Raw genomic sequence first — 16,166 nt, 5'->3', positions numbered from 1 at the left:
GCCATGTATAGATCCACAAATTGCGATCTGCTTGAACCTAAAAAAAAAAAGAAAAAGTGTAGGTTGGAGCTGGGATTTGAGGAGTCTGTCCTTGAAGGTTCATTCAAAACTACATCAAGCAAAGACTGCGCTGTCCGAAGGTTAACCACTTTACGACCGCTCACTGTGCCTCTACTGCGGCACAGTGGCTCGTTCCTATCCAGCGACGTATACCTACGTCGCTGGACTCATCCCCTCGTGGGCGGCGCGCGCGCGCCGCCGGAGACTCGCTCCCGCTGTATTCAGTCACAGCGGGAGTCGGGCCAGGGGAGGAGCGGCGGTGATCACCGCCGCTCTTCCCCGATCGTCGGGGAATCAAGTCTGGAGATCCGCCCGCTTTGTTTACACATCTCCTAAGTGACAGACAGGGTCAGATTGCAGGGTTCAGCATAGCTGAACCTGCAATCTGTCCCTATGTCACCTCCCCCCACACACGTTAGTAAGCACCAGGCATACATTACCCACTCCCCTCTCCAATAAAATTAACCCCCTTCCCTGCCAGTGTCATTTTTACAGTAACAGTGCATATGTATAGCACTGATTACTGTAGTACACTGGTACCCCCAAAAGTGTAAAAAATGTCAGTCAAGGGTCCGATCTGTCCGCCGCAATGTCGCAGTCCCGCAAAAAAAAAAAAAAAAAAAACAACATTTTCGCAGATCGCCGCCATTACTCATTAAAAACACCAAAAATGACAAAATCTTTCCCTTAGTTAGTAAACGCAATAACTTTTGCGCAAACCAATCAGAATACGCTTATTGTGATTTTTTTTACTGTGATTTTTTTTACCAAAACATAGGTAGCAGAAAACAAATTGGCCAAAAATTTTAAAAAATTTTGATTTTTACATTTTTTTGGGGGGGGGGGAATTTCATATAAAAAAAATGTGAAAAATATTGTTATTTTTTCAAAATTTACGCTCTTTTGTTTTATCGCAAAAAGTAAAAATCGCACAGGTGATCAAATACCCCCAAAAGAAAGCTTCGTTTGTGGGGGGAAAAAAAAAAGGACGTAAATTTCGTTTGGGTACGGCGTCGCACGACCGCACAATTGTCAGTTAAAGTTGCACAGTGCCAAATCGCAAAAAGTGGCCTGGACGTAAGACAGCAAAATCCTCCGGTGGTAAAGTGGTTAACAATGCTGCTGTGTGGTTTCGCAACAAAAACCACATTGTCACTCTATTAGGAGTGGAAAAATAGTGGATTTACTGGCTGGATAAAACAGGCAAAAAAAAAAAAAGATATGGGGCCTTCGAAAAACAAAAACGACTATATTAATGCCAATGACAGACTGCATTATGTATTTTTTTTTTTTATTATGCCCGGAGTTGATCAATGGTGAAAGGCCAGTGTTAGCCACCAGAAAAGTGACAAATCTGAGCCAATGGATGGGCAGGTTGCATAATATAGCACAATCAGTGTGCATGGTAGGGACAATGTTATTTTGATGCAGAGCTGTGTCTGAACAGATTAACTAGGATTGATATATAGCTTTTTGAATTAGTACATAGCTAGATGCCCAAAAAAAAAAAAATTATGTTATCTCTCAAGTGATTATGTATATTGTGTAAATCAGTTCATAAAGCTAGGCAACCAAGGCTGTAAATTGCATGTCTCTTGGCAGGTTGAACAAATCTGCATGTGCATACCACATGCAGGTATACCTGTTTTTAGGTGGTTCATTTGCACTCCTTTGCTTTCCTGAAATTCTTGTTACCTGGCTGGTATATCAATTCTCTTTTGAATGCTTCCTAAATCAATAACTAGGCAAAAGTATGCAGATTGGAAAAGCTAGAGTTCTTTCAGTGCGTAATGAAGCAAGAGGTCAACAGATCAGCCAGGCAGCTAGAATTTTTAGAAGAGCAAGGGATTGACCACTTTTTTCTCCATTAAAAAGAAAATTGAAGACTAAAATTACTTTTTTTCTAACTATTCTGCTTATCTTTGATTATATATGCCCCCTTTCCCCTAACATAGAACTCTATTCTGCGAAAAAAAACTCAAAAAAAAACTTAAGTCACAGTCATTGAATATAAAAATAGGAGAATTGTAAAGGTTAATACAACTGTACAATAGGAAATGCCCTGGAAGTAATATAGCACAGGATACTAGAGACCACTATAGAGTGCACCGAGGAACATCTATGGGCAGCCATATCTAGCAATGCTAGATTTGAGAAGAATAAACAGATTACTGACAAAGGGAGGGGGGGGACCCCAATCCGTCTGTACAGAAGTCCTTGGCAAAACAAAGCCCATAGCCTTGTGAGATCCAATATACTAACAGATTTACAACTAAAGGATTCTAAATGATGCAACAAGGATATATGCATGTTATTTGACGCATCTATAATAAATGTATGTTAAGTCAACCTACTTCATACTTACCTTCAACACTGCAAAGGTTTAATGCAAAAGCCTACATGATGTTTGCAAAGAACAGAACAATCCTATATCCTTCTGCAATCAGCCTCAAGTGTAAAAGCATTCTACACCACAGCTGGAGAGACTAAACAATTACTTGGGCTGTTTGATGGCATTCCCAACAGTAAATACATGTGTCATTTATAGCTATGAAACCTACTAACTGGGGGGCTAATGACAGAGAATCGTCCTATAACATCTTACTGTGGTGTAGGCTTTTCACTAAATGCTGCTATGGTTTCAGGTACATCTTTTAGATAAAATTAACCCAGCTTTGCCTTTATCTTAATGATAAACCTAGGTCTGCGGAATTTGTTTAAATAGGGCAACTCTCCTTCCATGTGATTGGTAGTAATAGACAAGTTAAAAATCTATTACCACCACACATTTTTTCATTTCCCTAGGGGGGCAAGTGGATACAGCACTTGGTTTTGTTCACATCAGGCCCTTTAGTTTCTATGCCACTTGGTCCGACAAGCACAAATCCCTCTTACCCCCATCTGACAACGCTGCTAGAAAGGAGACAGATTTGTGAGTGTACGCTCTGGTATCTGGCAGGAGCCACTCCAGAGGCCAGTGCTTCCATTCACAAAAAAAGATCACACAGCCTGCAGTGAAGTGTGATATTTCAGTTCTATGAATGAGTGATCCCTGCTGTTGGGCTGCGCTTTACATGGTATTGGTCATACATTGATGATAGTTTATTCATTCAAGTGAAAGCTCACAAATCTGCAGAGCTCAGATCCATCAACCAGTTTATGTATGAACAAGCATCACAATTGATTGATCAGTGCTCCTTGTTCATTTATAATAGTAAAAGAGCATTAAGAGCGCCAGCTCTGTGTATTGTGTATTCTACACAAATAGGACAGATACTTTACACAGAGCCAAAGCTCTAAGAGATCTTTTACTATTATACACAACCAACACTGACCGTTCATTCATAAGGCTACATTTACACGGGTGATTCAGTCTACTGCTAATAGCACCAGCAAAAAGGAGGCTGATTCCTGTAGCTGTTTTCTGCTACCTGTGAGCAGCTAGCTGCTGAGTCTGCACACTTTGACAGGTCAGAGGTGGCCGCAGTGATCTATGGCTGTTGGTACAGCCAGCGATTACCTGGAGTGATCTGATCGCTGTAGATAAATCGTAGGGGCTCTATGCTGGTTGTACCTCCCCCACAGAATGCTCATAATATGGGGTTCTAAAGGGGTGAGGCTATAGCCAGCATACAGAAATACATTTAGGGGACAACAGGATCACTAATCAGAACAAGACCAAGCACTTGGTCCCATTCAGATTGGTGGCCCTCTGCATATAGCACTTAGTCCCCTAGGGAGTTAAAAAAAAAAAAAAAAAAAAAGATAGTTCTTTAAACACAAGAGGGGAAGAAATCTGAAGTGAGGTTTGATTAAGCAATATGCTAGCGAAAACATACCTTTTAATCATGGCCTTAATTGCTTCCTTCCTCTCCCTTTCTGAAAACTTGTCGATCAGATACCTAGACATGCGTGGCGCTTGTCTATAAAGCTTGAAAAACCGGTGATAGTTTGACAAAGCCCAAGCACTCCTAAGAGACAAAGCATGGGCAACACAAGGGTCCTCTTTCATCTCTTTGGTCAGGTGCGCCATCTCTGTAGTTAAATCTGTAGAAAGATGGAAAATGGAGATAAGACTGCAAACCCGCACAAAGGGGTGTACTACAATAGGATTAATGCTTAGGTATTTCCTTACCGCTAGAGTTTTTGGTGAAAATATAATACAATATGCGATAGGCTGTAAACTCTCCAATGTTCCCAGCAAGATTCTCAGCATACAAAGACTTTAGCTGTGCTTGACACTGGATGAATTCCTCAAGATCTCCCTTAAAAAAGAAAAAAAAAAAATTATTAAATTGTAAAGTTTGAACACCCTACTTGTATTACATAGCTTATGTCCCTGAACAGAGACACAACCGGAGCAAAAAAAATCTAGTTCGTTATTACACATTACAATCTATTTTAGATTTACTAAAAGTAAATCAAAAGTAGAAGGTATAGCCAGCTTTTCTTAAAACAGAGGGATTTTGGTGCACCTGTAAATTCTGTGTCTTGGGGTACAGTATAGGACACAGGAATCGTTTGATTTACCATGGGTTACATGCCGCTTTAGGGGATTGGACACTGAAAAAGTTTTCTGAGTCCGCCCCCCTAGCATCTCCATATAACCCCACCCTCTTCATGAAGCTCCAGTTTTATTAGAAAGCAACAAAGATCACAGCCAAGGGAAAGGAGGGACACATGTCCTGTACTTTCTCAAGATATGCAGTTTACAGGTATGTTAAATTCCTTTTATCTTTATCATACAGTACAGCAGGGCTCGACAATTCCCGGGCGCCAGGTCGCATTTGCGACTAGAAACTGAGTCCGGGCGCCTAGGATTTGAGCCATCTCCTGTCAGGCATCGGGACGCCGCTCTGTGCTGCAGACTTGCAGAGATTTGAAATCCCCGCGGCTCCTGTCCACAATTCTCTATGTCCCTGACAAGGCATTTTAATTGGTCAGCAACGTCACATGGACGGCGCTAACCAATCAGAACCGGCTACCTCTTCTCTCACTTTCAGCACATCAGAGCACTGCTCGACTTCACAGCACAGCAAGCTTCGGCCCCACCTTTGAGGGCGGGCCCGGGACTGTCTTCACTCTGCAATTGGCCGATGTGGAGGAGAGGTGGAACGCACGCCTGCCTCCGAGATTGTGCGTCCACCCGATATCAACATACAGCACGCCGACTTCCTTATCGTGCACCCCCGCATCCACCCTCAGATGTGGCCCCCCTCGCTGAAAACGGCAATGAATATCTGCTAACTGCCAGGGACTTAAGACAAGGTACTGGATTCTCCTCTGAAACAAATACTGGGTAGTCTCTCCAAACCCCCCCTATGATCTGTGACAAGACTCTATAGGGGGGAATGTCACTAGTACACATGCATGTGTCCATAAAAATACTGGATTATGGCTAACATATCTGTTCTCTCTGTGTGGTATCCAGGCAGCAAGTAGACTGTATACTGGTTAGCCAGTCAGGTACAATGTCCATTTTTGGCAACTTTAATCTATGGACCTATGAAGCCTGCCTGTGTATCACTGCTTCCTCAGCCCCTGGGGGAGGTGGGAATGCAGACAGAGCCTATCCTGCCGTGGCTAAGGGAAGGGAACCACCTACAATTAGTTGGGGGGCACAGTTTACCTTTTATTGGCCAGGTGTGGGAGCCCCCCCCCCCATAGACACGTGTGTGGGGGAGCAGAGCAGGCCATTTTCTGAGTGTATAGGAGGAAGGTGGGGGATTGCCACATTTCTGTAAAATTCTTCTGTACACACCATAGAGCTGAGGGGATCTCACTGTACATATACACATCTGCCTGAGACTTTCACTCTCTCCCACCCTCCCTCTCTCCCCCCCCTCTTTCATTCTCTCTCTCTCACCCCAACCCCCCTCCCCTTCCCCTAACCTCCCCCCCCCCCCCATCTCCCCTTCTGTACCTCCCTCTCCTCTTTTTTTCTTTTCTCTTCTTTCCATTTCTTTCCCTTTTCTCTCTCTTTTTTTTTCTGGGCGCGGGTCAGCTTTTTTAAAAAACTGGCTCCTAACTTTTTTAGCTGGCTCCTAGATTCAAAGAAAATTTGTCAACCCCTGCAGTACAGGACACACCGCAATCAAATCATATTTGGCTCCAAGCAATCAAAAGGGAGTGAAACAATGCAGCTAAAGCACAGCAACAGTCTCAACAGAATCAAAAATAGAAACACCTCGCTACTGGAGCAAGCGACAGCGGGATATCAGCCAAAGAATCAACGATTTGGGACTCTTGAAACAATTCGGATGGCAGCTCCGCTAGAAGTATAGTTGTTAGGTTTTGTATAAGAGGGACTTTCCTGTAATGAATTAAGAGAAAGGGGGCAGGCCCCAAGGGAGACATGGCACGTAGCCACAGAAGTTATGCTTGGCCCCCTAGGGGAGCAAAAAATGAAATGTTGCGCTGTTGGCAGGATATGGCAGGGAAAGGATAGGAGTTCCCAAAGGACAACACGCACCTGGATAGCAAAGAATAAGCTTCCACGCTACCCTGTCCACAAGGGGGAAGGAGGAAGGCAAATGTACTGCTGCTAGTGGGAACAGAAGAGAGATCCACTTTTAAAAGGATCACACAAAGGTAAACCCCTAAATCTGGCGGGCAGGGCAACAAGGTCCAGTCTCACAGAAATTACAGCAGGTGACCAGGAAAAGTCATTTTCAGGAGAAGATTGCACAGGAGGAGATCAGGAAAGGAAGACAAATAGGTTGACCAGGACCTACAGGATAACAACTGACGTGCCATAAGCATTGCCAGGCAAAACGAAATACAGAATGAGGAGCAAGTAGCAAAATATAGGATTCGATTTATTGTTTTTTTTTCTATAGGGTGAACTAGAAGGAATCATGTCTTTTTTTAACCTAACTCTAAAACGGAGGTTCCCTATCAGACCACTAGGAGGAATTGTCTTCCTAGAAAGCAGAGGGGAGAAAGAGCAGAGCAGAGTGGGGGGGGGGGGGGGAATGAGGCAAAAAGCAGAGGGGGATGACAACCTTTTCGCAAAAGATCAGCCACTAGGCTAAATAGTGAGACAACGAATTTAGGGAAAAACACTAAGAGTGCAAGTTTCGCTACACCTGTGCCCTATGAACTGCTTTGTTGGCATGGCACTGCAGAATGCCTTGTAGGATAGGGATGTCGTGTATGCTACAGAGTAATCAAGACAAGCCAGGAACCAGTATGTATAAGTACAGGGAAACTGTCTTAGCTTGTTCATACCACTGATGCCATTCAGGACTCAGGCTGCTCGTTACAGTGGGCATACTCCCAAAGCGCCTTCATGGTCTGGGTGTCATAGGAATGGACTATGCCATGTGGCATAGTTAATCCAAGCAAGCGCAAAGCTCAGCAGCAGCACAGGAAGTTCATCACAATCTCTACTCACAATCTACATTCCAGGAATAGACAACTGGCAAGTGGACTATCTTAGATGACAGTCTGTATTCAGGGGGAATGGTCCCTTAATCCAGAGGCATTTAGGCAGATATGCTCCAGGTGGGGTACTCTGGATCTTCTCCTAGTCTTGCATCTCAACACCAAAATGAACAGGGTCATCTCCAGATCAGGAGACCCCCAGGCGGCCGCAACAGACACTTTAGGGGCACTATGTAACAGCTTTATTCTGATCTACATGTATTCTAGATAGTTTTGGTAATTACTGTGGCTTTAGATTGCTCTCAAAGGTCATAGAACACCCGATTCATTTGCTATTAGGCAAACCTTTGCATCTTCTAGATCACACAGACCACCCAGCCCCAGTCTGTCATCCTGCTTTTCGGTTGCTGGCTTCAACAGGCAAAATATTCCACACGTGGAGTATGAACCAAGGCTGAAGATTCAGTACCCAACCAAAACCATTCCAGAACAAGTACTGTCTCTGCTGGATTGCCTCCTCCGAAGCAGATAGTCCAGGTAGTGTACAGTGTGGCTATCATAGCTTCTCAACAACTGGAGCCAACAGCTTGAAAGCCATGAACTGCATAACCTGATAGGGGAGATGCTTGAAATTCACTGATGCCATAAAGCCTTCCTGATGAAGCAAAGCAATTACCTGAGTTCGAGAAAAGGCTGTAAAGTCTCCGGGAACTGTGAGCAGGCTAAAAAAGAAGCCAAGAGACTTCTCCACTTGGGTTATGGTTGCAATGACCCCCTTAGGAAAGCAGTGTTTCAAGGGTGCACTGAAAATGACTTGGGAGTTAGGATGAAAACCAGCGAGTTTAGGGGTAGAAGGTTCCAGCAGCAGTAACTTCAAATTAGTGCGCAACAAATCCGCCAGGAAGCTCGACGTGGTCTTGTGCGTCTCAGACAGCCCTGGTCACAGATTCCACCTGGGAGGATTAATCCACAGGATACCTGATCCTCCACGGCTTCCTCGCCTAACAGCTAATTCTACCATAAAGGAGTAACAAGGGAAACGCAAGTCCCATGTCTGCATCCCAGGCATGACAAGCCAATGAGAACCCGAGACCTGGTGACAGCCCAGATTTGGCTGCAAAACTGTCCTCTATTCCTAAACAAAGGAATTGGAAGCCCCCTCCGTTGTTCATCCATGGCTTGCTGAGAATAAAGAGATAAGTCAGTCAACCCAGTAGGCAAGTGTCCCACAATACTTGCTTACTTGGTTCTGAAATGGCAGCTGCAGCGAGGCAGGCAATATGTTTCTGTGTCGGTGAGCCGTTTGCAATATGACCAGAGCAAACGAGTAAAAATAATGCACACACATTGGACAGTTTATTTTGATTGCCACCACTGCCATATCTCGCTCCATAGAGTGAAAACTACTCAATAGCCTATAACCCTTTTAGTTTGTTTGGGTCGGTTCGTAAATCATATTTGGCATATGCTGAGGTTGTTTAGATATGCATCATACTTGTACTGCTTGCTACTGACATTCTTTTGACAGGGAGCTAGGTCACTCAATGGAGCGGTTATAGCTGCCTGTCCAGTTTTTTTTACATATCCTACTCTTGGAAATGAACAGCTTTATTCATTGGATGAATTGTTATTCGAATGCTTAATCTCCCAAACTCTTGAGAAAAGAATCTTACTGTGAGTACAAAAAATATTTTTGTGGCTTTTCCTTCATGCTGAAGTGAACCAATTGAAAAGGCACATCACAGCACAAGATAGTGTTCCACACAGCCATGTAAACCCAAACTACTAAATGGGAAAACTAATAAATGTTAGAAGTTAGCAAAATATTAGACATCAGAAGTAATACAAAATTTTCCAGCTATTAAAATATGATTTTACAAACTGAATATGTATATCAAAGGGGGAAGGGGGGGGGGTGTGGACAAACCTTTTCCAGTGCTATCCGTGCATGGGTCTCATACACTTCTACAGTGAACTCTGTGCGAATGCCTTGAACCTGTATGCAAAATAAACAAATCCATTACAAACTGAACACACAATGCAATACTCAGAGGTATTCTAAATAAAACATACCATTAAATCTTGGCGAATTGATTTTAGTTGCTCACAAGCAAATGCATAATCTTGCTTCTCTTTAAAGTGCCCCTTCACCATTGTTATAGATTTTCTTAAAACCTGGGAAGCAAGACAAGTCAAAGAAAAAGTAAATGTAATGTACATTGGTCTTTGAAATAAAAATATGCCCAAGGCTACAATTAAGGGGCACAATACAATTCAACCAAGGGGCACATAAGACCACCATGAGACACAAGCCTGTAGGATGGACATTGGGCATAAGGGTATGTTCCTCCTAGTGAGCTATATAACAGTGTACAGGAAATGCTCAATTTTAGCTTAATGTCCTAAAATTAAAGTGGTCTTAAGTTTTATTTTTTTCTATCCTTCAGAAAAAAAAAATCTGTTCCTTGCTAGGCAGGAGTGTGAAGCACGCAAATGCAGCAGCATACCCGTCAAATTAACATCCATCTTTTTAGGAGGGATACCACACTGGTCTGATAATCGTTTATCCTTTCCCAAACATGTTATCCTATAGCTGCTATGTAAGCAAGGTTGCTGCTGCATAGAGATCTTTGGAGGTTCCATGCATGAGCTTTGTGGATAAACTGTTTTAGCTAAACTAAGTGGCAATTGATGAAAAGACTACTAAATCCACGCCACACTTTGTTAGCATATGCCCTCCACCTACTGCAGCCAGGCGGAAGAACACCTGCATTGAAGGTGCAAGTCACCTTTTTATTTTAGTCAGGTAGGATTTTTTTTTTTTTTTTTTTAAACAAGCTAAAAAGAATAAAAATATTTCTTCTAACCACACAACAGTGCTCTGTAAAAACAGGACATTCTGGGGGCGTGGCCTGGCACAGCATGGAGTAAGACACAAGTGAGCTGACCCATCCTGTGCTCTGGAATCCCCCTGGGTTGACCTGGCTGGCTCCTGTAGTGCTCCCACATATACCCCAATCCAGGGGAACGGCTCCTGAACAGGGCGGGGACCCGCGCGAACGGACGTTTTTCTGGGCCGGATACACAATCTAGGCGAGTCCCCGGCTTCGGCCTACTCCTGGAAGTCGGCGGCCATCTTGGTACACCCACTCGATCGGTTTTTGAGCTGTTCTGACCCTCCTGACGCCCCGGATCTCTCCTTTTAAAAAGGTACTGTGGGACACTCTGGCTCCTCTTTATGCTGCCTGACCCCTCTAGTGACGCTACTCAGATTTTATCAGTGACCAGCTGCTTAGTTTCACTTCCGCACGGTCAGCCATCTTGCTGCACTCCAGCCTCTATTCATCTCCTATTAACTACTGTACTTGGTCACCTTTGCCCGAAGTCCTGACTATGGCACCCCCAAAACCGAAGCCAGAGACTGTTGCCAAGTTAGATAAGTTCAGGAGAAATGACAATGCTGATTTGGGGGAGACTGCCAGTATTGTAGCAGAGGGGGGGGGGGAAGATCGGCAGGCGCTGACACGCATAAGGTGCTAGACTTGATACTGCTGTCCCAAGACCTGCTTCCCAGATTGCTTAAGGCGGGTTTTTCTCCCAGGTCCATGTCTGATCATTGTCCATACTGGGTGGTGTTGTCCTTGCCCCACAATAGACCTCCGCCGGCCTGGAGACTTAACCCTGCGTGGTTGGCCCTGATGGAGGGGGGTAATGCACTGGATGCCTCCTGGAGTCAGTTTTTCGCTGATAACGATCAAACTGCCTCTCTTGGAGCGGTGTGGGAGGCGTTTAAATTACATGCCAGAGCCACTCTACAATCTCGTGTTAAGGCCATTAAAGCGGACTCTTGCCTTTCTAGGTGTTTGGCCTCAGGCAAACAATTAAAATGTGGAAGGAAACAAAATCGGTACCCACTGACAGCAGGACACACCAAGTTTCCCCTCAATAACATAATGCAGAAGGCCAGCTTCTAGCCCTTAAACCTTCTTGGCTCATTCACAAATGTTGATTATGAAGAACGAAACAACGCTCATTAACGTGCCTCTAAGCGTTTATGACATGCTTTTGAAGCGTTGAAAAAGCATCAAGAAAACATGTTAAACACCTGTAAAAGTGTTTTCTAGAGAAGTGCTTAAAGGGGAAGTGATGTAGAGGAAATGATCTGCTTTGAGATGTGGTTAGGTTGTGGTACAATAGCAGATATTTTGGTAAATACTCTAAGATGGATTTGTATACTTTTTGACATTTGGCTTAGTCCAGCTCAAGAGGATCATGGAAAGAATGTCCCAGAGTTAAAAAAAAAAAAAGGGAGGGTGTTGTGTCAGTATTGGGTGCATCACATAGTATTGCAGAGATTTTCCAAGGGCATTTCCATACTCTTTGCAACAAAATCGCAGACATAACCCTCAAAGTTCTTTAATTATACCAACATGAAGTTGTCCACATTTGATGTCCTTCTCAAGATTGTTAGAACCCCGACTAATGCAAGTCACAATTATAAAAGGAATCCTGCGTGACCAGAAGAATGTCTCCTTTAACTTGGAGGCAAGTCAAGTCTAATGCTGGGCATGCACTATACAAAAAAAAAAAAAAAAATCGGCCAAAATTCGGTCATGTTGACAGTTCTTTCGTTTTTCGGCCAGTTAATGGGCACGAATTGGTATGGACGTTCTTGAGACGAAAAACGAAGGACAAGTTTGGAAATTTTCTGAACGAACGAACGATAAATTAAAAAGGTTAATGTGCTTCTCGTCCAAACTGTTTGCACTAAGTATATGTGAAAAAACTACCAAAAACGATCAGTCAATACATGGCATGATTATTGCGCTGACGGCTGAGTTTGTTTTTCTAAAATGAGTTTGAACGATTTTTCATATAGTGTATGGCCAGCATAAGGATTTCTTGGATTACCATTCCTGAAGACAGCCAACCCATGAAGTCACTCTACCTTGTGAATGGCAGTGAGTGAATTACATAGCTAGTATTTGTCTCAATAATGGGTACTGAAACAAATACCTTAATATCAGCCTTCATGACACTTGTTGGCAACGACACATGCTGGTGAGGTCCTTGCTGGCACCAACACTTTGCTGACACAAAAAAAAAAAAAAAAGATTTACCACTGGCAATGACAAATGCCTCTGCTCCTGCTTGGCACTGTCAGTATTGCTGGCTTGATGCTTTTTCCCCACACACAGACGCAAATTGTGCTACCACATAGATGCTCTAACAGGAAGTAGCTGGAGCTGCTTTATTCTAGTTCTCCATCTATGTGCTATTCTCAGATACAGGAACCTTCAATGCCTCTCCCTCAGCAGCCAGCTAACGCTTTAAAAATGCTTCAGCAACGCACCGTAAATGCTATAGGTGTGGTTATGGTGCGCTACCACTGAAATTAATGGAGGCAGCTAGTAAGCGGCAATGCCTGCTGAAAGACTTGCTGCTTATTGTTTACCAAAACGCTACCACATCTGTATGTACTGAGCTGTGTGGTGCCTATTGTAATATTTATGGCCTAAACTCTGCTCAAATAAAGGGTATAGACTTAGGCTCCATGTACACGGGACGCTGGAAATGGTCGTTTAGGAGCAGTTGGGCGTTTTTTTCAGAAGCCCCTGAACACATCTACATTTTATCTTATCTGTCCATGTACACCAGGTCGTTTACAGTCATTTGCAGGCAGTTGTGTTCAGGGACTTTTTTTAGAACGCAATTATTTGCGTTCGAACGTGTGTTTCCCGGCGTTTCAAACGCACAAACGCGTCTAAACGCGTCCAAACGCGTCCGAACGCAATGACCCGCGTTTAGCGTTCGCGTTTTTCCATTTTAAAGGGGAATAATTTTTTTGACCTCTAGGAACGCTTCTAAACGCAAACGCCCGCAAACGCTGCTAAACGCACGCTAAACGCGGGTACAAACGCGACCGAACGGACGTTTCAAACGTCCTAAAAATTCCAGCATTCAAAGGGACTTTTAACAACGTCCCGTGTACATGGAGCCTTAAGAGTGAATGAACCCTTACAGCAAATTTTAATTTAGGATATGCTATGTAAATGGGAACATGCAACAAATATATAAAAAGTAGGTGTTATCCCAATTTGGCTGGAAAAGGATTTAAGGAGTTTGGTTCCACTTTTGAAGCCAAGGAAAGCACAAATTTAAGCTCTATTTAGATCAGAATTTGCTATGGTTCTGCATATGCTAATAGCTATGACACCACCTGTTTCAGGGTTTGAAAGTTTGGTTCAGAGTTAAAGAACACTGGCAACTGTAACCATAATTACCAGAGGCAGACCTTCAAAACATACACTATTAGGCTAAATGTAAAATTAAAACATTTCAGTATACAGTACACTCTTCTCTGCAACGTGCCTCTCTGTTGGTCAAAAAGTAGATCTTATGAGCACTCAAGGATCATGAGATAGGGAGGCACTTGCAGGGGGAAAAGGGAGGCACTTGCAGGGGGAAAAATAAAAAAATAATCCTGGAACTATCACCTATTGGGTGTTATTCCAAATAAGAGGAGTCAGTCCCGGTTCACATAAGTGCGATGACAGACCTTGTATGCGATTCGGAGCGCACTGCTCTGAAAATCACATGCAATGTCTGTGCGATGCAAATTCAGCCATACAGTGAATTTGCATCGCATTTGAACAACTCGCACAGGACCCTTTTTTGGGTCCGCCCCAGAATCTAATCGCATGGGTGTAAACACCTATGCGATCTGATTCATGTTCTGACAGTTCGCACTGCGATATGCAAACGGATCTGGGGGCGTTGTTAACTTTGTATTGACACCCCCAGCGATTCGCATACGACAGTGTGAACTGTCTGCGAGCCGGGTGCGATGTGGGAACCCGCAGTGGATTCGCAGGTTTCCCGCATTGCATATATGTGAACCTGCACTAAAAACATTAGCTTTTATTTTCACAAAATTTAGGAAAAGTCAAAAAAAAAAAAAAAAAAAAACTTACTGACACTGGTCTCACAGTTGACGGGTCTGGTGCACAAGTTAAACGCACGTAATGTTTAGTAATATCTTGGGAAGTTCCCACTATTTTAAACTCATTCCAATCCAAGTTGTCAGAATCGTTTAGATTCAGGTTCTCCATCTGCAAAACAAGAGACTCTAGACACAGTTTCTTTGGACTGCGGCCGTGATGAAAAGGGGCTGCTCGCTTTTCCTTCTTGAAATCCTTCTCTGGGTCCACAAAGTCCATTTGAACAATCTTCTTCTTGGGATTTCGTTTGCTGAAATGTTGCTAATTTCTAAAAAAGTATTTAAGGATAAGGAAAAGATGGGCCCATTAAAAAGCCAATGTCATGTCCAATAATCTGGCAGATCATTGATATTTCAAAAAATAATAAAGAATAAGTCAACATTTAACTGTCTATTAACACAGTTTCCTCTAAAGGAAAGCTTAAAATGTATCTAAAGCCAAAATGTACTTTATTTAATTTGCATAGAAGAATGGTTAAAAACCTGACGTGGTTGGTGTCCCACTGGGGGGGGGGGAACTACTCACTTCCCGCTCTATAGATACTTTGGAGTGATCTCTCATTTCCTTAAGAGGGAAAAATTCCCTCTTGGACAGTTCTCACCACAACAAATTTCCCCACTGGAAGATTTCCTCTATTATTGTTCTAGCAAGTAGCAACCTGAAATAAGGATTCTTAATTTTACTTTAAAAACATTTTCTTGGGAGTACATCACAGAACACAGTATCTTCATTACAGTAGGGCTAGGCTGTCACCTTCAGAGTGATTGGACACTGGCAGGAAATATAAATATAAAAAAAAAAAATAAAAAAAAAAAAAATCGCACAGGTGATCAAATACCACCAAAAGAAAGCTCTGTTTGTGGGTATTTGATAGTCATTTCTTTTGCATGGTTGCGCTATTCTTTTTTAATATACATGTTGCTTGGTCCATAGCTGCACCGGCTTTAGATATACATGTTCAGGGTCTGCTCCCCCAATTTTTTGCTTGTTTATTACGTGGGAAAAAAAGGACGTCAAATTAATTTAGGTACAGCGTCGCACGAACGCGCAATTGTCCGTTAAAGTCAGGCAGTGCCGAATCGCAAAATACCCCCTGGTCAGGAAGGGGGTAAAATCTTCCGGGGCTTAAGTGGTTAACAAGTGATCCTTGAAGGTTCTCTAGGACTACTGACCTTATGTGCTGTCAAAACTCCCTAGTCTATGAATTTACTGCATGTACCAGCATTTTACTTCCTAAAAATCAAATGACAAATTACAGAACACAGTTTATTACAGAGGATGTAAACTTCCATCTTTAAATGTTACCAATATGTAAGCCTATAATAAGGCTTACCTATAGGTAGTGTACAGTTGTGCTCATAAGATTACATATTCTGGCAGAATTTGATTTCTTGGCCATTTTTCAGAGAACATGAATAATAAATTTTCTTTCACTCATTGTTAGTGTTTGGCTGAAGCCATTTATAATTAACTGTGTTTACTCATTTTAAATCATAATTGACAACAGACACTACCCAAATGACCCTGATCAAAAGTTTACATACCCCAGTTCTTAATACCGGGCATTGCCCTCTTGAACATCAATGACAGCTTAAATTTTATTTTGTGGTATTTGTGGATGAGGCTCTTTATCTTCCCAGATGGTAAAGCTGCCCATTCTTCTTGGCAAAAAGCCTCCAGTTCCTGTCAATTCTTGGGCTGTCATACATGAACTTCACG

At 42.9% G+C, this 16,166-nt stretch overlaps 1 protein-coding gene and 1 long non-coding RNA gene across 2 annotated transcripts in view; one reads left to right on the top strand and one right to left on the bottom strand.

Annotated features, from left to right (window-relative positions):
* LOC309568633 overlaps window positions 1-16,166 on the top strand; it is a 119,816-nt gene that overhangs the window by 3,710 nt on the left and 99,940 nt on the right. The gene's annotated exons all lie outside the window — the stretch shown is intronic.
* Window positions 1-16,166, bottom strand: part of LOC309568303 (leukocyte receptor cluster member 8 homolog) — a gene marked incomplete at both ends in the record, with an annotated part of 58,851 nt that overhangs the window by 1,306 nt on the left and 41,379 nt on the right. Inside the window, 5 exons of the mRNA XM_082273971.1 lie at window positions 3,900-4,107; window positions 4,196-4,325; window positions 9,374-9,442; window positions 9,520-9,621; window positions 14,421-14,708. Of these exons, the coding sequence (XP_082130097.1) occupies window positions 3,900-4,107; window positions 4,196-4,325; window positions 9,374-9,442; window positions 9,520-9,621; window positions 14,421-14,708 (797 nt within the window). The remainder of the gene's footprint in view (window positions 1-3,899; window positions 4,108-4,195; window positions 4,326-9,373; window positions 9,443-9,519; window positions 9,622-14,420; window positions 14,709-16,166) is intronic.

The sequence above is a fragment of the Pelophylax lessonae genome (genome assembly GCF_965119305.1).
Source record: "Pelophylax lessonae genome assembly, chromosome: 12".
NCBI lineage: Eukaryota > Metazoa > Chordata > Amphibia > Anura > Ranidae > Pelophylax > Pelophylax lessonae.
This window is presented reverse-complemented; position numbering and strand designations above follow the sequence as displayed.